Below are 25,756 nucleotides of genomic sequence, written 5' to 3'. Positions count from 1 at the left end.
GTCTTATAGGGTCTTATAGGGTCACTATGAGTTGGCATTGACTAATAGCAATGAGTTTAGGGTTTCTTATACAGTGCTTCTATATGCAGGAATTGACACCAAGGCTTTGGGTTAGATCTTGTTTGGTTTGGTTTTATCTTTTGGAAATAAATCATCTGATCTTTTTGGAAAGGTGGCACTGGGGATTTCAAACCATTGATCTTTGACTTTGTAAACCAGTGCTTAACCACTGCACTACCAGGGCTACTTACACCTATTGTCTTGTATAAAAAATCAAACCTGCAAGAATAGAGACATTATCAGCGGTTCCTAGAGAATTGGGGTAGGAGAAAGGAAGTGATTATGAAGGGACATGGAAGACCTTTGTAAGTGATGAGATCTCAATTGCGGTACTTATGTGACTTTATGTATTTGACATTATTCAATAATTGTATTCAATTAAATGGAATATATTTTATTTTATTGTACCTGAAGATATAGAGAATGGGAGAGAGAGAGAGAAAGAGACAGAGGGAGGGGGGGGGGGAAGCAGCTGACTGAGAAACCACTGTAAAACACATCTGGTTGTGATTATCTCCCAGAATGACTTCTATTATACATTTTACCCAAAATGTTAGTCATAAGAAAATGATTTAACTTTTAGCCCTGATAGAGTAATAACATTTGAAAATATTAAGCTCACCTATAGTCCAGGTATCATAAATTCAAATGCCAAAACAATAACACAAAAGAGTGAAAAGAGCCAAATGTGAGAGAAAAATGACAGTAAAAGTGAGATGATAAATAGCAAATGACTCAATTTCAGTGAGGGCGAGACGATGCTGATCTGCTGAAACCGGACCAGTGCATGCCCCCGCTCCAGGGACCCGTGTGTGGACCAAAATCAAACTCATCTGCAAAGCAGTTGGGAAATTCAACACCAATAAAATATAAAATAAACTTTACACATCCAAACGCTAAAGAAGAAAAGGGTACCAAAAATGATATACCAATGTAAATATCCAGAAACAAAAAGGGAGATGGTAAAGAAACAGAAAAGCAGAAAGCATATACCAGACACACCGTAATAACTGATAAATTTATTAAATAGACTTCTATATTTAAAAATATTAATCATACTTCAAAAAGAAAATCAAAGATAAAAGGCTTATACTGTATTAAAAAGCTCCTTGTAAGCAAGCTGAGTCATTAAGCCCTCCATCGCTCTCCCAAAGATCACTAACGTAAACGAATGAGCTGCTCTGATAGAGAAGGCGGTGAAGTCAACTTCCCTGAAGAATATAGTCTTGAAAACTCAGTATGTTCAGTTCTACTCTATCCTTCAGGGTTGATGCTTTTGGTTGCTTTTGTTTTACAAAGTAACTGTAAGTCCTGGTAGATTCATTGGTTGTGCGTTAGTCTGATAGCTCTAAGCAACTGGAACCCACCAGTCTCTGAGCATTGGCTTATTAACAACCTGTGGTATACAAATAACCCCACCTTCCTTGCTGAAAATCAGGAGTTGAAACACTCATTGATGAAGACCCAGGACTGAAGCCTTCAGTATGGATTATGATTCAATGTAAAGAGGACCACAATCTTCATAACTGGGCCAATAGGTAACAGCATGATAAATTGTTGTTAGGGTTTTGTCTTGCTTGGATCCGCAATCAATGCTAATGAAAACAGCAGTCAAGAGGTCAACCCACTGCCTTAGGTAAATATGCTGCACCAGCCCTCTTTGAAATGTTGAACAGCATCTAGTCCAAGGCACTCTGTTATGGACTTTCTATGGGTTCAAAGAACGATAATGTGTGCTCGTTGTCCGAATATTTTGGAAAAATTATTCAAAGGTTTAGTGGAAAACCACCCAGGACAATTTTACCATAGGGCTCTCTACAAAAGTGCTCCTGGTTAGCCCTCTCATCAAACAAGGGGATTTTATGAAAATTTTAAGAGACATCTGTGGCTATCTAATTTGTGTCCTGATGGCTCCTTTTGAATTCCTTTCTTTCCTAATTTGATAAAAGTCTTGAAGGACATTGATTTTTCTTCAGGCATGAATGTGAAAAAGACTGCTCAGACATTGTCAGATTTCATTGACTCAGTTCCTTCGGTTGACCTAAATGACTGATAGCATTGCTTACAAAAATGCAGTGATCTTAATGAAGTTTATGTTGAGAAATAACATTCACACTTTTAATTACTTTTGCCTAAGAGCTGTTTAAAGTCCTTTCATATTTCTAGCATCGTGTTTTTTATTTACCTTTTCTGCTCCAGTAAAGATGTTCAGCCTTGAAACCGAACCGGGAGAAGCAGTTCTCCTCTGTCCCATGGGAGCTGGTGTTGACACAATAGCGGTGAGGGCTGGGGGAAGGGTTATCTCAGCAGTGATTCGGTTTACGTCACACTGTGCAATGTCATGGTTGGTGCTCGTTCAAAGAGAGCCTGCATGCAACAGAAGGAAGCTCGTCTGATCCTGCACCGACCTTAACATTGAGCCCAGGGCTGCAGCCACGGTGCCAGTCCGTTTCTTCCAAGATTTGCCTCTTTGTCGTTGACCCTCGCCTTTACCATCCATGATAGCCTTTGCCAGAAACCAGTGTCTTCCAATAAGAAGTACAAAATACTTACGATAAAGTCTCCATCCTTGCTTCTAAGAAACATTCCATGTCTTCCAACACAGATGTAATTGTTCTTCTGAGACCCCATAGTACTTTCAATGTCCAATGTTCTTTGACAACCGCATAATTTAAATGCACCAATTTTTCTGTAGTTTTTCTTATTCCTTGTCCACAGTTTGCACGCAGCGAGCCAATTGAAACTAACATGACTTCAATCAGGCACAGTTAAGTCCTCACAGCCTTGATCTTTAACACTTTAAAATCCTTGCACTTTAATGCTACATAAATTTTTGTTCAACCTATTTCCCAAAGGCAATATGGACTTTGATTTCCTGACTGCTGTTTCTATTAGGGTTGATTGTGGATCTAAGTAAAATAAACTCCTTGCAAATTCCAATCTTTTCTCCATTTATCATAATGCTGTCTATTGGTCTGGTTTGATTTCTTTTTTAAAAAAATAACTTTATTGGGGGCTCTTATAGCTCTTAGAACATTCCATACATCAATTGTATCAAGCATATTTGTACATAAGTTACCATCATCATTTTTAAAACATTTTCTGCTTGAGCTCTTGGTATAAGCTCCTCTTCTTTCCCTTCACTGCCACCCTCGTGAATTCTTGATGAATTGTTGTTATTATTTCATATCTTACACTGTCTGATGTCTCCCTTCACCCACATTTCAATGGGTCAGGAGCTCTTCTCTGTACCAATGTGTGTCCTCCAGTCTAGACAGATTTCTAAGGTAGAATTGGGTCATGGGGTTGGGGGAGGAAGTATTCAGGAACAAAAGGGTTTGTTTTCTTTGTACTAAGTTTTTATCCAAACTGAAGTCTGTAGTCTTTTGTTTTCATTAATAAGTATTTCAAGTCTTCTTAGCTTTCAGAAAGTTAGGTTATGTGATTATTATACCAGAGGATGTTAATGAGCCTTTTTCCAATCCTAATTAACATACTTCTTCTTATAGCAGAGTGTATTAGTCTGGGTAGACTAGAGAAACAAATCCATAGATACTCATATGTGCATAAGAAAGAGTTTTACATACAAGAGCAGTTGAATATTGAAAAAGTATCCCAGCCAAGTCCAGACCATGTCCACAAGTCTTTTATTAGCCCATATGTCTGATACCAATCTATAAAATCCTGTTCAGTCTCATGAAACACATGCAATGACACCGAATGCAGGAAGATCACAGGCCAGTGGATGGTAAGACTTGTGGATCCAGTGGCGTTGTAAGCGCTGGTAGGGGTCTCCACATGGCTTCTCCAGCTCCAGAAGCCTGGTTCCATCAGCCTCTCTCCATGTGTCTCCTCCACAGGAATATCTTTCAGGGAGTGAGCAGAGAAAGATTCTCCAATGGAGTGAGCATGTGGCCTGGCTCCTGTGAGCTATTGATCTCCTTAGTGCCTCCAAATGAGGTCATCAGAATACTACCTGTGTTACAGGCTAGACTCCACCTCTTCACTCTGAATCCTCAAACTGACACCAGATTAGGTAACTACCACACCCAGATTACCAGATTGTTTCCTTAACATACAGACAAAGTGTGAAGAAAAGATACAAATCTTACACACACCTTTTATGATTTTAAACCAGGCAGCATTCCCTAGTTCTAGTCAAATGACTGAGCTCCATGCAGGAGTAGAAAGCCTTGTCTTTGGTGGTTTAGAACTACTGACCTTGAAGTTAGCAGCCCAGTGCATAACCACTGTGCCACCAGGACTCACATGTACAGTGTCCAATTTGTTGAAAAATGATATTCACAATGAAAATGCATGGTCTTGTAAAACTCTATCATGTGCACTCAGGCTTCATTACTACCACCAAGGCAATATTTTCCAACTACTGCTACTTCTTTGTTTTCAACTTCAGTCTTTTAACCACTAGTAGTTATCAATGCATCTGGATTATATGTTTGGTCACTATCATACTGAACAACTTGGTAGAATTCTTCAATGTTTTTCACTCATTGTTTTTAGTGGTTGGTACATAAATATGAATAAAAATTTATTATCTTGTCTTAATGGTATGCATGTGGATATTATCATATCATATGCACCAATATACTTCAAGATTGATCTTGAAATACTTCATTTTTTATTATTAATATTATGTCATTCATCTGGAATTTATCATTCTTGGCATAGTGCACTGTATGATTTTTCAACTCAAAATTTTCAATACCAGTCCAGTTCATCTAACTAATGTCTAGGATATTACTGCTTATAGAGTCTATTTCATTTTTTATGACTTACAATTTTTTTTAATTCATACTTCATTCATTCCATGATCCTTTTATTACAGGGTTTTTACAGCATGTCTTCTCATTTGGAATCATGCTCCTTTAGTCACTGAAGGTCCCAAAGTTTATGTTTCGTCCAAGTCATTCAGACGATGCTACTTTGAGAAAGATTACGAGGCAGGTTTACAAATATAACAAGGTCATAATGCATGGTTTAAAACCTGGAAAGGTTTGTGACAGTTGTATCCTCTCTCCAATCTTATTCAACCTGTGTGTTGAACAAATCATCAGAGAAGCTGACTTACATCAAGAAAAATCAGGATTGGAGGAAGACTTATTAACAACCTGCAATATGCAAATGACACAACTTTGTTTACTGAAATTGAGGAGGGCTAGAAACACTTGCTGATGAAGGTCAAGGATTACAGCCTTAGTATGGATTACAAATCAATATACAGATGCCCAAAAGTCTCACAACTAGATCAGTAGGTAACACCATGATCAGTGGAGAGTAGATTTAAGTTTTCAAGTATTTTGTCTTATTTCAATCCACAATCAATGTTTATGAAAACAGCAGTACAGGACTTAAAGGACAAGTTTCATTAATTAAATCTGCTGCACAAAACCTCTTATGCGTATTGAAAGGCATGGATGCTACTTTGAGACTAAGATGCACCTGACCCAAACCATGGTATCTTCCATTGCCTCATATGCATGTAAAAGTTGAATATTGAATAAGGAAATAAGGAAAACCAAAGAAGAATCAATGCATTTGCTGGAGAAGAATATTGAGAAGGAAACCCCACTTAGAAGTCTGGCTAGAGTGCTCCTCAGAGGCAAGGATGATGAGACTTCATCTTGTACTTTGGACTTGTCAGGAGAGACCAGTCCTTGGTGAAGGACATCATGTTTGGTAACATGGAAGGGTAATGAAAACCTGAATATCCGCAGGGAGCTGGATGACACCGTGGCTGCAACAATGGGTTCAAGCACAGGAACAATTGTAAGGAGGATGCGCACTGGGCAGTGCTCTGTTGTGTTTTGTATCTTGTCACTATGGTTCCCAGCCAACTCGGTGGCACCTAACAACCACAACAACAAATGTGTGCTGAAAATATATCATTCAGATTATTTCCGGAAGCAAATATAAGATAAGTTTATCATTTTATTTTGTCTTTATTCACTTATTTGATATGCAATGATTGAGGATCTACTATGTGTAAGACAAGTATTGGGTAGATAGTAATTGACTACATTCAGAAATATAGTGAATTTCTGTGTTATGTGATATGAAGGAAAACAAATCTGTCCGAAGAAACAGTAGTCAACATGGCCTCCATATCATATTCAGGTTGTCCTTAGGTTACAACGGAGATATGTTCCTGGCTGTGTCTTAGTAATTAAAATTGAAGGAAGAGAAATCTCAAAAGGCTGGCGAGGGTAAACTGTTGGGGAATTTGATAAGTAGTTTAAACCATTGGTTACAAGATTGAAAACAAGAAATATAAACTCTCCACCTAATTCACCATAAGAAATTAAAAATTTTTAAAAAGAATTTGTTAGTTAGTTGTGACAGATTCATGTGGTTCTTATTTAGCCTAAGAAATGGTTCAACATTTTTTTCCCAGCGATTTAGGCATTGTTGCCAGTAGGGAATGCCATCCATCACTCCAAATAAAGGGCAAACATACATGATATTAAAAGTCCACTCAGAGCTCTCCATAAGTAAGCTGATGTAAGCCAGGGACTGCCCACACTGTGGTCAGGTAAGAAAAGGTTGTTTAACCCTTTAACACCTGAATTTTTAATTTCAGGAATTTTTTTTGTTTTTATTATTTACTTTCATGGTTATCAATCTATATTAATATATACATTTAATTATATGTTACGAAAATGTCACACTTGGCATTATAGGGTTAAAAACCAAATAGAATGAGGGATTAGAACCTATACTAATGTAAAAGAAGAGCTTCTAGTCTGACCCCCTCCCCCCCAAAAAAACACACATCAATCAAATTGAATCTAAATTACAGGGATGCTATAAGACAGAATAGAACTGCCCTGTGACTTTCCAATACTGTAAATCTTTACGGAGTAGAAAGCCTCATCTTTCTTCTGTGGAGAGGCTAGTAGATTTGAACTTCTGATATTGCAGTGAACATCTCAACACACACCTACTAACTACACTACAAGGGCTACCTTCTAGACACAGAAAATAGCAACTCCAAAGAGCCAGATGGAAGATATGCTTGAGATGTTTGGTGAAGCTATGGGATAATTTAAGAAAGGCTGTCACATAGAAGAATGTAGTAAATGTTATCAGAGAAGTAGCCAAAGGAAATTTTATCCAACGACTTAAAAATTATTTTAAAGAATACAAAATGTACGGCTAGATGTGTTATGATAAGGCAATATGAAGCAAATTTCTATGAAGCTTTTCAACTGCTACAGTAATCAAAGTGCCCCATACTTCAGAGTTGGCATTTGTCTTACTAACATTCTGTGACACACTGTAGCAAGAGAACAAGGGGTGCAAAGGTAAGCCAGGAGACAGATCATATTTTGACCCATTGTAGAAAATAGAATCTTCCTGCTGCAGAAGGTGAGAAAATGGCATAGGAACCACACTTGCTCTTACACTCCATAAGGTAGATGAATCCAACATCAAACGTGCCAAAGGAGGGTTTGCAGGAGGCAAAGGTCAGCTATGCCTCCATCCCCAATTCTTCCTTAACCCTTCCGACATCCTATCCATGGCACTCTGTTGCTCTGTTGGTTTCCATAAGATGCTGCCATGACCATGAAGAGCTCACTGACAAAACTCACAATTATGGGGGTTCTTATAGAATTTAATAGATAATAAGTCAGCAGAAAAATAAGGGTCCCGTCCTTTGGTCTTCAATGCTTCTTTTCATCTCTGTAAGTAGGTAAGTCGCTGTCTGGTCCTCATACTCTGGGCCAAGAAGTGCCTTGGTCTCTGACCTGCTAGGGAACCTGTTACTAAGCCCTTCAAGTCAGCCTCCTGCCCAAATGCACTGTTTATTCTTTCCCCTGGTCCAGGAACTCAATTTCTCCACCTTCATGGCTTGGTACTGCAGCCTCTGGTACCAACTCCCTTCATGCACACATTCAGCTGGGAACTATTCTTTTTTTTTTAATCAAAAGAAAAATAATTTTTATTATTTTTAATCATTTTATTAGGGACTCATACAACTCTTATCACAATCCATACATACATCAATTGTGTAAAGGACATTTGTACATTCATTTCGCTCATCATTCTCAAAGCATTTGCTCTCCACTTAAGCCCCTGGCATCAGGTCTTCATTTTTTCCCCTACCTCCCTGCTCCCCGCTCCCTCATGAACCCTTGATAATTTATAAATTATTATTTTGTCATATCTTGTCCTGACCAACTTCTCCCTTCACCCACGTTTCTGCTGTCCGTCCCCAGGGAGGAGGTCACATGTAGATCCTAGTAATCGGTTTCCCCTTTCCAACCCACCCTGCCTCTATACCCCCAGTATTGCCACTCACACCACTGGTCCTAAAGAGAACATCCACCCTAGATTCAGTTCGTTTCCAGTTACTATCTGTACCAGTGTACAGATCCTCTGGTCTAGTCAGACTTACAAGGAAGAATTCAGATCATGATAGTGGCGTGGAGAGGAAGCATTTAGGAACTAGAAGAAAGTTGTATTTTTCATCGTTCCTACATTGCACCCTGACTGGCTCATCTATTCCTTGAGAACCCTCTGCCAGGGGATCTCCAGTGGGTGACAAATAGGCTTTGGGTCTCCACTCCACACTCCCCACCTCATTCTCTATGATAAAATTTTTTGTTCTAATGATGCCTGATACCTGATCCCTTTGACACCTCATGATCGCACAGACTGCTGTGCTTCTTCCATATAGGCTTGGTCACTTCTGAGCAAGATGGCCACTTGTTTACCTTCAAGCCTTTAAGACCCCAGACGCTATATCTTTTAATAGCTGAGCACCATCATCCTTCTTCACTACATTTGCTTATGCACCCACTTTGTCTTCAGCGGTTGTGTCAGGAAGGTGAGCATCATAGAATGCCAATTTAATAGAAGAAAGTATTCTTGCATTGAGGAAGTACTTGAGTGGAGGCCCAATGTCTTTCTGCTACCTTAATACTAAACCTATAAATATATGCACATAGATCTATTTCCCCATCCTCATACATAAATATATTTGCATATGTACATGTCTTTATCTAGACCTCTATAAATGCTCTTTGCCTCCCAGCTCTTTCTTCTATTTCCCTTGACCTTCCTCCTGTCCCACTGTCATGCTCAGTTCCCACCAAATTTTCAGCAATTCCTCTTGGTTACATTACCCTTGATCATGTCCTCCCAGGCCTCCCACGCCCTCCTGACCACCAATTTGGATCACTTGTTGTTCCATTGTCCCTCAGTTTGTTAACACCACTTCCTTTCCTCCAATCACTCTGTCCCATGTGCCCCCAGAACTGTCAATCCTGTTGTTTTCTCCTCCAGATTGTTCATCCAGTCTATTTTATTTAGACAGACCTGTAAAGATAATAACATGCACAAAACAAGACAGAGCAAAACCAAGTAACAATATACAACAAAACAACAACAAACTAATGACCAAAAAAAACTCAACAAGAAAGAAAAATTTGTAGTTAGTTCAAGGATCACTTGTTGGCCTTTAGGAGTGTTTTCCACTCCACCTTTCAGCATTCCCTGGGGACCTCGCCGCTCCATTCCCTTGCTGATCTGTTGCACCCCCTTACTGTCTAATCTTGGTGTGGCGGGATCAGATCAGGTGCAATTCCCACACTATGTCTCCGGTGTTGGCCCCTGTAGGGCTATTGGTCTGTGAAGGGCGTCATGTCTTATAGTGGGGCTGGCCATGTGGCCCTCTCTGAGGACTGCTGCTCTAATTGTGATCATCATCCTAAAGGCCTGGTGGGCCAGGATGTGCTCCACTCTCTCCTCTTCCCCTATCTGATCCCATGTGCTCCTATCAGACAGACATGTCCCTTTCCCAGAGCTGAATATTCAATGCCATCTTTTAAAATAAATTCTTCTGGGGGACGGGCAGCTGTCCACTTAGTAGTTGGGATTTGGGCTGGCCCCCCAGACCTCTCCACTGGTTCCTTACTCCATGCCGGCATGTTGCATTCACATCTTGGAGCACTGGGTTGAAGTTTGGTCCCTCTCTCCCTGTGGAGATATAAACAATACCCTCACATTGGGTGGGTTAGTTCCCTGTGCCCCCGCTACCCATTTCTTTTTCATTATTGTTATGTTATTTCCTTTCTTCAACTCCTTTTTAGTTGTCTACCATGTGTATCCCTGTATTTGATGTGGTGATTGTCATATTACCTGGTCCTCACTCCAAGAATGTTTGTATACAGTAGCTTTTTCCCTATGCCCCCTTTGCATTTTTTTTAAAGCTTACCTAAGCGAACTCATGTTGTACTTGTCCTTTTGTGCTTGACTTAGTTTGTTTAGCATTATTTCATCCAGTTCTCCCCATGCAGTGATGTGATTCATATATTCATCACTGCTTTTTAGTGATGTGTAGTACTCCATTGTATGTATATACCACAGTTTTTTAATCCAATCATCAGTTGATAGAAATTTTGGTTGTTTGCAATTCCTTGCAACTGTGACCTGTGCCGCAATGAACATTGGAGCACAGATGTCTAGCCTTGGTTTGTTTCTTGCCTCTTCTGGGTATATGCCCAGTAGGGAGATGGCTGGGTCTTATGGTAACTCAGTTTCCACCTGTTTTAGATATTGCCAGATCGATTTCCATAGTGACTGTATATACTTACAAGTTCACCAACAGTGGATGAGAGTTCCTGTCTCCCCACAGTCCCTCCAACACTTGTTGCTTTCTGATTTTTTAATTGGGCTACCTTTGAGGGTGTTAGGTGGACCCTCATTGTTGTTTTAACTTGCATTTCTCTTATGGCTAAAGATCGGGAACGTTTTCTCATATGTTGTTGGTCCATCAAGGGATACTCTGCCCAACTTCTTACCTGAGAATTCCTGCCGATGGGGCTGAGGAAGCTCTGGTTTTTCCTCTGTTGTCCCATGTGACTGAGGGAATTTCTGCCTACCTATCTTAGTGCCTCACACCACCTAAGGCAGCTCAGCCAATACTCATCAAGCTTCCAAGCTTTTGCAGGAACCTCTGCTCAACCTCCTCAGTTATCTACCTGGCCAAGGCAATTCCACCCACCATTCTTGGTGTTCTACACCAAACCAGGCAACCCACCAGCCTTCTGGGACACTCCCCTAAGATGGAAGCCACAGGAGGATAAAGAGGTAGGTTAATTCCATAGTGAAATTAGCAGTAGACAGTTAAAAGAAGCATTTCTACAAGTCTTCCAAAGATATCTAGTGCTCTTTGACTCCCTGCAAAATGGCACCTGGCTCCTCTACAACAACGCAATGCAAACAGCCATCAGCCCCAACGACCTAAACGAATAATCAGGAGAAACAAAAGGAAATGGAGTAAGATGTCCTGGATATAATGACATGCATGGAAGAAGCAGGAAGCAGACATTGAACTACCACAGAAAGAATTTTAAGAATGCTGCTTGGAGCCATATAGGATATGAGGGAAACAATAGAGAAGAAGGATGAAATGCTAAAGGAGATAAAGTCCACACATCAAAGGGAACTACAAGAGCTTAGGCAGGAGATAACAAAAACTAGTAACACAGACCTCGAGAATCCACTGGAGGAAGCAGAGAGCAGCACCAGTGACTTGGAGGACAGCCAAGCAGACTTTAACAACTGTGAACAAAGATCTAATAAGGTCATCAGAGAAGCTGAAGAAAACCTAAGAGCTATTTCTTATACTATGATAGGGGAACAACATTAGAATTATACAGGAAGACACAACAAAGAATTTATCTGCAAAATAGTAAGAGAATTCTTGGAGGAAAGTTTCCACAGCTTAATGAAGAAGAGGACAGAGTAGAATAAGATATTCCAAAAATTGAAGGAAAACAACGCAAACCCAAGGCAACTAAGTTATTAATCAAGATAGATGGAGAAGTAAGAGTCTTCCCAGACAAGGAACTACTGAAAGAATATGTTAGAAGAAACCCGGCCCTACAAAAGATCCTTGCTGACTCAATATGGGCAGAAGAACAACACTCACCAAGAATAAATAAGAGACCGCCACATAGAATAACCTCACCCACAGGGAAACAAAGAGAAAACAGACCCTAAGATAGCATTGGCTTAAGGATGGAAAGAACTCAAGAATGATACACACACACATGCACAACAGGCTAATGAGAAAGGAAAGTAGGGAAACATCCAACACAAAAGTTATAAGATGACATCACAGAGTCCACAGATGGAGATAATAACCCTGAATATCAATGGCCTGAACTCAGGCATTAAAGACTAAGGCTAGCAGAACAGCTTAGAAAACATAACCCATCAATCTGCTGCCTACAGGAGACATATCTCAAGGCTACAGACAAAAATAGGCTGAGAATCAAAGGCAGGAGAAAGGCATACTAAGCAAACAGAAATTAAAAAAAAAACCCAGAGGTTTACAATCCTAATCGTGAATAAAATGGACCTCAAAGAGCAAACCATAAAGAGAGATAAGGAGGGACACTATATAATGCTCAAGGGAATGGTAGACAAAGAACCACTAAGCATTGTAAACATATATTCCCCAAATGAGAGACCACTGAATACGTCAACCAATCACTCCAAAAGATTAAAAAAGAAATCACAGCCACAACAAATATAGTGGGTGACTTCAATACACTGCTCACTGAGAAAGATAGATCACAGGGAAATAAACTCAACAAGGAGGCTAAAGATGTAAACACTACAATTAGACCATTTGACTTGATAGATATGTACAGGGCTTTTGATTTAAACACAAAAATTCATTCTTTGCAAGCCCTCATGCATATATTCGAAGATAAACCACATGCTGGGGCATAAGGCAAATCTACATAAATTTAAGCACATTGATATACAGACCTCACTCTCTGATCAATGTGCCATAAACCTGGAAATCAACAAAAAGAAGATAAAGAAAACAAGAGCAAACAATTTGAGAGTGAATAATGCTCATTTGTGAAAGGAGTGCATGCTGGCATAAATCAGAGATAAAATTAGGAAATTTGTATAAACCAATCAGAATAAGAACAAGATATACAAAAGCTATGGGACACAGCAAAGGCAGTTATCAGAGGAATTTTCATTGCAATACATGCACACTTGAAAGAGGAAGAGAGATTTGTGATTGATATGCTGGCACAAAATTTACAACAACTAGAGCAGAGTCAGCAGGTCAATCCTACTAATAGAAAAAGAAATTAAATTCTAAAAATCAGGGCTGAGATTCAGGAGTGAGAAAATAAGAAAACTATGGGGAAAATTAATGCTGCTAAAAGTTGGTTCTTTGAAAGGATAAGCAGAGACAGACCGCTAGCAACCTAACCAAAGAAAGGAGGGGGAAAATTAAAACAGCAAGAATGAGGGATGAAAGAGGGGCCATTACAACAGACCCTAATGAAATCAAAAGGATAATTACACAGTACTATGAAGGATTATTCTGCAATGAGTTCAACAACTTGGAAGACATGGAAAAATTCATGGAAAAACAATCCCTCCGTAGACTATCGTCAAAGGACATCTAGAATCTCAACAGATCCATAGCAATAGAAGAAATAGACAAGGCTATCAAGGGATTACCAACAAAATATCCCCTGGACTAGATGGCTTCACTGGAGAATTCTACCGAGCATTTATGGAAGAACTAGCACCAATACTATGCAAACTCTTCCAGAACATAGAGAAAGATGGCAAACTCCCAAACTACTTCTATGAAGCTAGTATTACTTTGATACCAAAAACTGAGTAAGGATCCCATAAGAATCGACTACTACAGACCAATATCCCTAATGAATATCAATGCAAAAATCCTTAACAAAATACTAGCCAACAGAATACAAAAGTATATAAAACAAATAATTCACCATGACCAAGTGGGATTCATACCAGGGATGCAGGGATAGTTCAACATATGAAAGACCATTAGTATCATTCGCCACATTGACTTGAAAAACTATATGAACCTCGTGATAATATCAATAGACGCAGAAAAAGCAGTCGACGACATCCAACACCAATTGTTGTTTAGGACACTTGAGAAGAAGGAATGGAATGAAAATTTCCCAAGACAATGCAAGCTATATTTGAAAAATCAACAGCCAACACGGTAGTAAATGGAGAAAAGACTCACACAATCCCATTGAAAAGGGGGACCAGACAAGGATGCCCCTTGTCCCCACTCTTATTTAATATTGCACTGGAGGTTTGAATGAACAGCATAAAGCAAAGAAAAGACAGCACAGGTATTCGTCTTGGGAAGGAAGAGGTGAAACTATCATTATTTGCAGATGATATGATTTTATATATGGAAAATCCCAAAAGTTCCACAAAGGTAGTATTGAAGGCAATAGAGGAGTTTGGCAGAGTGGCGGGATACAAGATCAACAAACAGAAGTGCGTCGGACTGCTATACACATCAGATAAGACCACAGAAGGCTGGACCCTTCACAATAGCCAATCACAAATTGATATATCTAGGGATACACCTGACTAAAAGAACAAAAGATATATAAGAGGAAAACTACAGAACACTATTTCAAGAAACCAAGAGTGACCTAAGCTAATGGAAGATTATCCCATGCTCGTGGATTGAAAGACTCAATATAGTAAAGATATCAGTCTGCCTAAGGCACTGTATAAGTTTAATGTAATCCTGACATAATTACCCTCATCTTCTTCAAAGAAATAGAAAAACTGATGACCAACTTCATATGGATAGGGAAGAAGTCAAGAATGAGCAGAGAACTCCTCAAGGAGAAGGACGCAGCGGGAGGGCTTGCTTTACCTGACTTTAACACATACAGTACAGCCATTTGTCAAAACTACATGGTATTGGTACAGTGACAGATACTCAGACCAGTGGAAAAGAACTGAAACCCCAGAAATAAAATCATCAGCATACAGAATAGTGAACTTTGATAAGAGCCCAAAAAATATCAAATGGGAAGTAGATGCCCTCTTCAACAAATGGTGCTGGGAAAAAAATGGATATCTACCTGCAGAAAAATGAAGCAAGACTCTTATCTCATTCCATGCACAAGAATAAGCTCAAGGTGGATCACAGACCTTGAATTTAAACCCCAAACTATTAGGGCCATCAATGAGGGAATTGGGACCAACTTGAAACTTTGGCATAGGGAATACATAGGCTATCAGAAATATGGAAGGACACAAACACAGAGGAGGCACTATTTGACAAATGGGATATACTGAAGATAAAACACCTAGGTACATCGAAAGAATTCAACAAGAGAGTAATAAGAGAGTCCACAGACTGGGAAAACATCTTTAGCCATGACACATCAGACAAAGGCCTTATTACTAAAATCTACAATACTCTCCTAGCTTCCAAAAAGAAAAAATACCTAATTGCCCACTGAGGAGGTAGACAATGGACCTGAACAGAAGTTTCACAGGAGCAGAAATCTGAATGGGCAACAAACATATGAGAAAATGCTTCCGATCTTCAGCGATAAATAGACATGCAAATTAAAACAACAATGAGGTACAAACTAACACCCTCAAAGATAGCCCAATTCAAAAAAATCAGAACGCAACAAGTGTTCGAGGTGCTGTGGGGAGACAGCAACTCTCATCCACTGCTGGTGGACCTGTAAATATTTACAGCCATTATGGAAATCCATCTGGTGACATCTAAAACAAATGGATATTGAGTTACCATATGACCCAGAAATCCCCCTACTGGGCATACACCCAGAAGAGGCGAGAAACAAACCAAGGCCAGACATCTGTGCTCCAATGTTCATTGTAGCACAGTTCACAATTGCAAGGAGTTGGAAACAACCCAAATTTCCATCAAACGATAAGTGAATTAAAAACCTGTGGTACATACATACAATGGAGTACTACACATCACTGAAAAGCAGTGATGAACGTATGAAGCACATGGCTGCATGGGAAGAGGTGGAGGATATCATGCTAAGCGAAGTAAGGCAAGCACAAAAGGACAAATACACCTTGAGTCCGCTGAGGTAAGGTTTAAAAATAAAATGCAAAAGAGGCATAGAGAAAAAGCTACTGTAAACAAACATTCCTGGGGTGGGACCAGGTAGTATGGCCAGACCAAATCAAGGGATACATAAAGTATCCAACTAAAATTGAGGTGGGTAAAGGGGAAAAAAAAGAAAGAAATGTGTAGCGGGGGCACTGGGCACTAACCCACCCAAATGGGAGGTTATTGTTTATATCTCCACAAGGAAAGAGTGACCAGATTTCAACCTAGTGCTCTAAGATGTGAATGCAACATGCCAGTGTGGAGTAGGGAACCAGTGGAGAAGTCTAAGGTACCAGCCCCAATCCCAACTATGTGGACACCTGACCTCCCCCCAAAAGAATTTACTTGAGAGGACACCACTGAATCTGCAGCTCCAGGAGAGGGACAGGTTTGATCAGAGAACATGGGAGCAAATTAAAGGAGAGGAAGAGACAGTGGAGCACATCCTGGCACACCAAGCCTTGAGGATAATATTCCCACTCAGGGAAGCCAATCGTTTTGCTGGATTCATCTATGCAACTGGGGGGGGGGCGGGGGGGAGACAACCAGGGACATACAAAAGCAAACTGTTTTTTTCAGGTTTACAGATAATTCCTATCACCGCACTTCTAATTCAATATTAAATTGATACACGCCTTAATTCACGCAGTTATTAAGCAGAGAATGTTTTATTGAGAGAACAGTTAAGTGCACTCTAAAAATATACCCACAAGTTGTAGTTCAGGCTGTCCATGTTTACAGCACTTATAGCCAAAGCATTGCCCGACCTGCCACAAAAGGCAAAAGACTGAAGGCCCCTCAGCAGAGGTAACGGACAAGCACAGGAAAGAACCCCATCAGCGTTTAAATCCTTCCCACTACCACTTCAGCATCCCCATCCCCATGGATCTGAGATTAGTTCCCTTCTCTAGCATAAGTTATTAATACAGATATGGAGGAGCAAAATTGGAGAAATAGTTAACCTAATATGTGGATGTCAAAAGTATATTCCTAGTGACAAAGATTTGGATTAGAAAACCAAAAAGTAGGATACTGTCAGGATTTTTAAAGATTAAAAGCTGAAGAAAATTTGAGCCTTGAGATGCATTATTGAAAGATTCTACATGCAAAATATTGAATGACCGGGGTGAAAACTTGGAAGGAATGCATAGAGTCCCTGTACCACAAATAGTGTCAATATTCAAACACTTCAAAAGGTCTCTCATATGATGAAAAATTGGTATTTAAGGAAGAAGTCCAAGATACACTGAAAGCTTTGGTGAAAACCAACAATTCAGAAATTCATTAGAAACATTTCTACATACCATAGCTGTGCTGAAGTTCCTCTCTTTAATCCTAAAATTTGGAAGATGGCTATCCGGATAATCGACTTGGAAAGAGCTATACTTGTGCTAATTCTAAAAGGAGGTGATCTGATAGAATTTGGAAAAAATTGAACAATATTATTATGAAATGTGCATAATTTGTTCTATAATTAAAAAAACAATTGAAGCAGCACAATTGAAGAATATTGCTAGAAATTAAACTCAAACAGTCATGGAATGAGAGATAACATTGCTAACATTAGATGGAACTTGGCTGAAAGCAGAGGCTACCAGGAATATGCTGCCTGTGTTTTGTTGGATGTGCAAAGACATTCGGCTGCATAAATCATAACTGACATTGTTAAGAATATAAATTCATTGTTATAATATTGATAACATTGTTAACACTATAAATGCCAGAACATTATATTGTGCTCCAGCAGAACCTATCTAGGCCAGAGGAAATCAAGAACAAATGGATGCTTAACAAGGATATAAAATCAGAAAGGTTTGTGCCAATGTCTTATACACTCATATTTATTTAACTTGTATGCTGAGCAAATGATCCAAGAATATGGGCTGTAAGAAGAAGGACATGACATCAGGATTAAGAGAAGACTCATTACCAAGCTACAATGAACATGCAGATGTCACAACCTTGCTTGCTGAAAGCATACACACAAAATGGGAAAGGCTTCGTAATGGAGATCAAAACTAAAGCCTTCAGTACATACTATATCTCAGTGTAAGGAAAATTGGAATCTCCACAACTGGCACAACAGACGACATCAGCCTAAAAGGAGAAAAAGACTGGTATTTTAAAGTATTTTATTTTACTTGGATCTACAATCACCACCTATGGATGCAGGAATCAAGAGATCAACCAACAAATTGCATTAGGCAAACCTATAAAAAATCTCTTTAAAGTATTAAAAAGCAAAGATGTCATGTTGAATCAAATATTTTCAGTCACCTCCCATTTATTTAAAAGTCGGACAATAAGACCAGAGCAGAATTGATGCAATTGAATTATGATAGTGGCGAATAAAATGGAAAATACCATGGACTGCCAGTAGAACCTATAAATCTGCCTTGGAATATCTACAACAAGAATGCTCCTTAGAAGAGAGGGTGCCAGAACCCCACCTCACATTATTTGGGCATGTTATCACTAGGAGGGTCGGTGGAAAAGAGGAAGGCCTACAAGGAGAGGAATTCCCACAGGGGCTGCAACAACAGATGAGCATGGTGGAGGACCAGTCATTACTGTGCTGTTATACATAGAATGCCCGTGCGTGGGGACCAAACTCCACAGCGCCTAACAAGAGTAAAGAAAAGAAGAAGAAAAAGGAGGAGGAGGGCAGATTAGGACCCATATTTTTATTGGCAATCATGCAACACCACAGCTCGGTTGAGACTGAGTTAAACTAGGGAACTTCATAGACAAATCCCATTACATTTTAATTCCGTTTTTTTCCCCACAAATGTTCCGAAGTCCCCCTGTGTATGGCAGAAAAATGGTAACCAAATTTTAAATTACTCCTCCTTTTGGAATTTGAGATACTAAATTAGCAAGAGATGGCATGACTCAATCAACAGGGAAATTCAGCAAGCTTCATAATCCATTAGGAAATCTAAGTGACCCAATCTGTTATCCAGTCTACTACTAGCTAAAGGTTCACAGTTTGAACCTACCCAGACACTCCTTGGGAGAGAGTATAGATCATCTGATTTTAAACTGTTTAAATTTCTAGGGAGCTGTTTCACTCTGCACACATGGGCGTCTATTACGGGGCAGCTAGCTAATCACAAAGCAACAGCAATAAATTGTGAACGATAAAGTAGGCCTAATAACTTGCTAAATTATTTCACAAGTTACTTTCCTCAGTCATTCACTTTCTCTGATCTATAAAAATGGAAATACCAAGTCTTATTTTCCCAACATCACTCTTAAAGAAATTAATAGAGATAACAGAGTTATATAAATTGTTATTTTTTGAATAATATATATGGTCAAGCAAAATCCTGAGGGAAACTCCAGTGCTCACTTGTGGCAAATAGATTGCAGATGTTTAAAAGTCATTATATATGTTTCAAAGAATACCAACACTAATAGTTGACATCATGATACTATGGATTATCAACAAAAAAGGGTTTTTCCTTAGTGTGTGGGAGTTTAGGCCTGTTTCTGGGATTATCTGGGCTGCTGATTCAGAGCACTTCATAATTGCTAGTTTCTTGGAGATGGTGTTCCACGATATTTTCAGCTATTAAGTTATACCGATTTAGTAATTAACCATCCTGGCTTTAAATATGAGAAGATCTCTGAGCCCAAAACTACAGGATAAGACAAAAAGATAAGAAATGTTTGAAAAATAATTAAATATTAAAGGCCATCCGAGGGAAGTTGTATATAGACACATAGTGTCTAGTCGCATACATATTGAACTGCCAGTGATCACTGGTTCAGAGCCACCAGTCACTCTGCCACCTTTAAACGATGGAAAGGTTTGGAAGCCCTAAGAGGCTGTCCTCCTCTGATCGAACGAGTCGCTGTGAGTTAAAATCGATTTGAGAGCAGTGGTTTTCCCTTTTTCTTTCTGAAAGATGAGAGTGTGCTTTTATTTTCTGTCCTTTCCTGAATGTAATACTTCTCAGAGGCATTCATTCCTTTAAGAACATTTTTCTCCTGTAGTCAAACAAAGAATTCTTTTTTCCCCCTTTCTTCTCACGTGCCCATGTCGGCAGGAGCAGGAACATTTTTAATAACAAGCTTTTCCTGCAGGCTACAGTGGTGCAGACCTCCGGCTGGCGGGACCGTAGGGAGCAGGTTCAAATCTCGGGGGGGAAGTCTGGATACTCATCCTTAGGGGGCACAGAATGTTGCTGCAGCTTTCTCAGGGGGGCTTCTGTGCCCACGCGGTCGGGGACCAGGTCCCTGGAGGCTGTGCAGGAACGCTGTTGGTGTTAGCAGGCTTCTCGTCTGGCAGTGGGTGAGAAGGGACCCGAGTGGACCCAACAGCTTCCCCTCGCTGAGGGTGGGCGTTAGGCAGAAAGGTGTGGATTTCACTGGAAGGGCTTTCATACTAAGCTTTTCCCAGGCTCCAGCTTTATAAATGAGCCTGTTCCCTCTGTGCGCAGGGTCTTCTCATCAGCGCTTGGAATAGCACAGGAAAGGCAGTATTTCCTTCCTTCGACTTTATCAAGTTGGCTATCGATCACAGCCACAGAGCACAGGGGATGTGCCTTCGGAAGTTGATGTTGAGCTTGCCAGTCATGATAAGTCCTCCAACTATCAATGCATTCATACCCAGTGTAGCATCAGTCGTGGTCGAAATGGCCCCTCCGTGGAGAAGTCCAGGTGGTCCTTGCAGGGAAGGACCTCCTTCAAACAAACACACGATTCTCTTTTCATGACCACTGTAGGACATCACGTATTCAAAGCCCAGGCCATCCTCAAAGCTGCTGGTGAGGAGCCTGGCCAGGTCTAGCAGTGCTTCTTTCCTAACCGCTGCACCTTTGATGAGCGAGTGGCTGGGCTTGCTAGTAAAACTGGTTTCCAAGTTCTGGATGTTTCAGGCTGGATAGTGGTGTGAAGGCAAGCATTCCCAGGAGCCATCTTCACATTTCTTCCTGAACTGGTCAAAGAGGAGCCTGATTTCTTTGCTCCAGCGGGGCTTGGGGAGAGACTGGTCTGTCAGAGACTTCTTTGGAAGAAAACAACCTCAGCAGGAGCTCACCTCTCTGCGGGCCCCAGGCAGTGCGCAGGCTCTGCAGCATGGCTCCGAGGGGAGGCGCCGGCGTCCCAGCCCGCCGCCGATTTCACACATCATACACTTAAACTACTTCAGCTGTATTTAACAAGTTATATATACATCACAACTATCCTTTCCCCTCCAGTAGTCACCGTTTGCTCTCCAGTTCCCCTCAACCATTCTCCCCCATACCCGACAAGCCATGACATGAATAGGGTCTCCTATACATCTCCCCCTTCTGTGCTTCATATCCTGGGATACATACCAAAGACAAACATAATGGAAGGGAAAGACCCCTGGCAATATTCTAATAGGCCAGAGAAGACCCTCTATTGTGAAACAAGCAAGAACCATTTAAATCTAGGAAAAATTGAGAATGTGTCAAGAGGAAGACCAGTTGACAAGATACCCTTCGCTCGATCCACCATTGTCAAGTTTACAATCATCTCTGTCTGATCTGCCAGAGGCTTGATCCTCACAGGTCTCCTGCAGGTGCATTTTAGGGTCCCATCGTTGTCCATTGTCTTTGCCCATGTGAAGCGTAATTTGATGCGAATATTTAGTACAATATAAAACACGTCAAATAAAGCCAGTAGGAGTGTCCTCTATCTCAGGGTAGCTAACCCTATATCAAATATCCTGATATTTAATGGGTGAGCCGGGCGAAGAGCGGTCTATGGCATATGTTCTGTCGCTCAGAAATGGGAAAATGGTTGCCAGTTTTGGAGTCAGCAGATCAAATATACTCAGTAAACAGTCTAACATTTGAGGCGCCAAAATGTGGGTGGGGGTCAATGTTACTATTTTCCTCTCCTTGTTTAATTTTATTCCTTCTGTCTGTAACCCTAGAAGATACTAGCAAAGTTCTCACCTTCCATGTAGGATCAACAACAACAACAACAAATTTCCATTGAGTTGATTTCAATTCACAGTGGCCCTATGAGACAGGGTGTAATTGTTCTGAAGGTCTGAATTCCCGGCCTGTCTACCTCATAGACAGGCTATAACCATGCTTCAGTGGGAAGTTGTATGTTACCATAATGCTGAACAGGTTTCAACGTGGTTTCCAGGTTTTCAGACTAGGAAGACTATCAAGAAATCCTTGTCCCTTTCAACGTAGGTTGACAGTGAGCCGGGAGCCAATTCTATAGCAGTGAACATTTACAATACTATCGATAGTCATAGGCTACTATTGATTTACATGATAACTTTGCACTCCTTTAACATTTACCCAAGGGAAAACAGAGTATGTGTCATCTTAAAAACAGGAATTACAGGTAAATAAGTGGATTCTATCCGCTCAAAAGTAGACATCATGAAGAAAATTGTACTTATTTGAATAACCACTAGGCATGATGAAAATTAAGCAATATATTCCTGAATGGTCTTAGTTGCTGATTTCCTTAACAACCTACATTTCATGTTGTTTCCTGCGTTTTTGTAATAAGTGTAACTACAGAGTGGGTAGAAGCAGGCAATGAAGTGTGCAGGAGGGCAGTGCTGAAAGCACATACTCCTTTAACAGGGATATTAACATTCAGGAAGCCCTCTGATTTGGCAGTCAAGGTTCCCAGGGCCAATTGTTCCCGTTTTTTGTTCCCTTGAATAAAATGATCACCAATGGGAGCACATGGTTACAAAAATTAGAGTAAAGAGGAGGAGAAATAAAAGACAACCACCGAAAATAAATGTGTTTAACGGCAGGTGGAGTGTTAGCTGCATAAAAACCAAATGCACTGCTGTCCAGTCGGTGCTGGCTCACAGCCATGCCGTATGGGTTTCTGAGACTGTTTGCCGGAATAGAAAGCCCAGTCTTTTTCCCGCCAAGCTGCTGGAGTTTTTGAACTGACAGCCATGTGGATCACAGCCCAACACAGGACTACACCACCAGGGCTATCGAGTTGGGAAAATTGAGGAACTGGAGGGTGAGAAGACCTGTAATGCCAATTACCCCATTACTTACAGTCCCGAAGACCCCGTGATAGAGAAATTTTTCTTGGCATCAAGGTGGTCCTAAGCACATAAAGACCCTCTTGTTTTGTACTTATTGTTCCTCTCCAGCCCAGCCCCCATGTTCAGGAGCAACCTGCCTTTCTATTAAATCAAGCTCGTTTTTGCTCTTGGGACTCTAGAATAATATGTCCTCTCCTTGAAATTGGCCTTCTCACTCTCTCCCAGTGCCTCCACAGTCTAACCAACTATGTTCCCATCTTTCTCTCTCAATCCAAACAGTCTTTGCTGGGCAGAGTTTCCTGCCCTGGTCTGTCTTCTATGAGCAGAGTCTCTTTCAGTACGTTAATCACCGCTCTTCTCACATATCACTCTTTAATACCGATTCCTATGATTTTATTACCAAACTGTAAACTCTCACAGCCCAGGGGTGTCACTGCACCACAGAATAAGCACTCAATAAATAACTCTTGAATCTTGAACGTTCAGAGGAGAGAACAGGGTGTATCTGATCTTGAATCCTCACTCTGACACTTAAAAGTTGTGTGACCTAAATCACACAGCGTATGGGAAACATTCCCTCATTTTTGTGAGGTGTTGGTGTTTGAGATATAACAACCTATGGAAAACAGACCCCAAACTTTCCACTCCTGGGCAACCCTCCAAATTGTTGCTCTCTTTGAACCTATTGTTACAGCCATTGTGTCAATTCATCATCTTAGGGATTTTCCCTCTTTTTCACTGAGTATTTTACCAAGCACGATACCCTTCCTAGAAACGCATCCCTCCTGCTAACCCATCTAAAGTTCATACTCTAAAGAGCATCTTCCAAGGTAGATTTGTGTGCTCTGACAGCCCCTGGTGTAGGTCATCCTCTTCAGCACTGTAAGCCAAATGCATCTGGCCTTCGGCTGTCTTCCTTATTTACTATCCAGCCGCTAAGTGATACCTAGAGTAAATAGTAGCTAATTTTGCTTATAATAGCATTGGAGATAGCTAACAATTTTAACATATATTTCTGCTTTATAAGCACAGTTCTGTTCAATCTTAGGCTACATCCCACTTCTCACTGTCGTCGTCATTAGGGTCCGAAGATCAGGACATGATGTGGAATTGGCATTGTGAATCTGAGGCTGTGCTCCTTCTTATTTCCATCCCCCATCCCAGTTACTCACCACTCTTCTGACATCCCCAGAATATCTTGGTGTGTGTCTGGTACACCAGCACCTTCCCCATGCCCCCATCATTCTTCTCCAGTTCTGTGGTGTCTGCAGGGGGTGCGCTGGTAGGAGTGCTTTCCCACTCCTCTTTGCCCATACTCAGGCCCCCTCATGTCCTCTCTCCTCTTGGCTGAGCAATCTCATGTGGTCTGCTTCCCTCTCCCCCTCCCTCCACCTCCCCCAGTGACCTCCTTGGGACCGTTGACCTTGTCTTGGCCTCCCCATACCGTCAAAGAGCTCACATCATCCTGATATTTCCCCATATGCTCCATGGACCAGACAAGATGCCACGGACAAACAGGAGGGGGCAACTCATCTTGACCCAGTCGTTATCGAGGCCTCCAGGATATCCTTTGGGGTTGGGCCATGGAAAGTACTATCGGCTACCCTGTGACCCTTCATTTGGCTAGGACCATCGGTAGTACCCCCTGAGAATCTTTTTACAGTTGCCATAGATGTGAAAGGTTGAATAACAAAAAGTCAGGGTTAGGTGCATAGAGGATGCTATAAATATATGGATCTGCTTCACATTTTCTTTAAGAGAGTTTGTTAAGCAAGTTCTTGTTCTATCAGCTCACAATTTCAACCCATAATCTAGTTTCAATCAGCAGTAACAAACTGCAAGGAACCTTGGTCAAAGTCAAGGGTAGGGGGACAGTAAAAGAAGATACAAAATCATCCATAGGGAGAGAAGAGCAAACCAATATGGGTTTGGAAATTGAATTCCATGCACAGAGGCAGAAACGCTTGAACTCCTTTACCAAGATTTTAAAAGTTGTTTGTTTGTTTTTAAATAATGTGAAGAGACTCCATCAAGTAGCAGCCTTTTGGCATATAATCTTAGCTTACATTTAGAAATACACTGATATGTAACAAAGATGATTTAAAATGATAACTTCAAAAAAGATCAAAGTGGAATTCTCTTGGCATTTCTGCATGAGTCAAAGCATTTACCACCTGACTTAAGTTATTTTTCTAAGTCAATATTCAGAAGTAAATGTACTTTCCAAGGTCAACTTTACTAACCACTTGCATTTTAAAATATTCTATGAAGAGACATAATTGTTTTCAAATGCTTTTGAGGAGACTTATCACAGTAAACTGTCTCTCTTGTCTTTAATTTGCTCTATGTTGTTTTAAAAACTCTACTCATTCTGTTTTGTCTATAGTAATTTATTACCCATCCGAGGGTCTGGACTAATATACCCTTAAAGGGTCTGTAATTATATCATTAATATCCTATCTAGTAATGAGAAAAGTTCTACCAAATAGGTGTGATTTTTCTATCATGATCATTTTACATGATAGGATCAAAGATAGAAATACAAACTACAAATATAATGATTTGTTGTCATTGTTTTAAGTATTCTACAAAGGAAAGAGTGAAATCATCCTACTTTATGAGATCCATGAGGCCCCATCTTCCCTGTTGTCTGACAAATCCCTGTTTCTATCACAGTGCCCGGAATAGAATGAATGTTCAATAAACATTTTGAGAGTTGACATGAAATG

The 25,756-nt window shown here is 40.4% G+C and overlaps 1 protein-coding gene and 1 pseudogene across 1 annotated transcript in view; one reads left to right on the top strand and one right to left on the bottom strand.

Moving 5' to 3' along the window:
• BANK1 (B cell scaffold protein with ankyrin repeats 1) overlaps positions 1-2,113 on the top strand; it is a 345,748-nt gene extending 343,635 nt beyond the window's left edge. Inside the window, exon 14 of the mRNA XM_075543540.1 lies at positions 2,037-2,113. Within this exon, the coding sequence (XP_075399655.1) occupies positions 2,037-2,113 (77 nt within the window). The remainder of the gene's footprint in view (positions 1-2,036) is intronic.
• Positions 2,114-20,400: 18,287 nt separating this feature from the next.
• On the bottom strand, positions 20,401-24,341 carry LOC142442345 (acyl-coenzyme A thioesterase THEM4 pseudogene; annotated as a pseudogene).
• Positions 24,342-25,756: the final 1,415 nt, after the last annotated feature.

This window comes from Tenrec ecaudatus, chromosome 3, assembly GCF_050624435.1.
Source record: "Tenrec ecaudatus isolate mTenEca1 chromosome 3, mTenEca1.hap1, whole genome shotgun sequence".
NCBI lineage: Eukaryota > Metazoa > Chordata > Mammalia > Afrosoricida > Tenrecidae > Tenrec > Tenrec ecaudatus.
The sequence above is the reverse complement of the archived record's forward strand: the minus strand, read 5'-3'. Positions and strand labels throughout refer to the sequence as shown.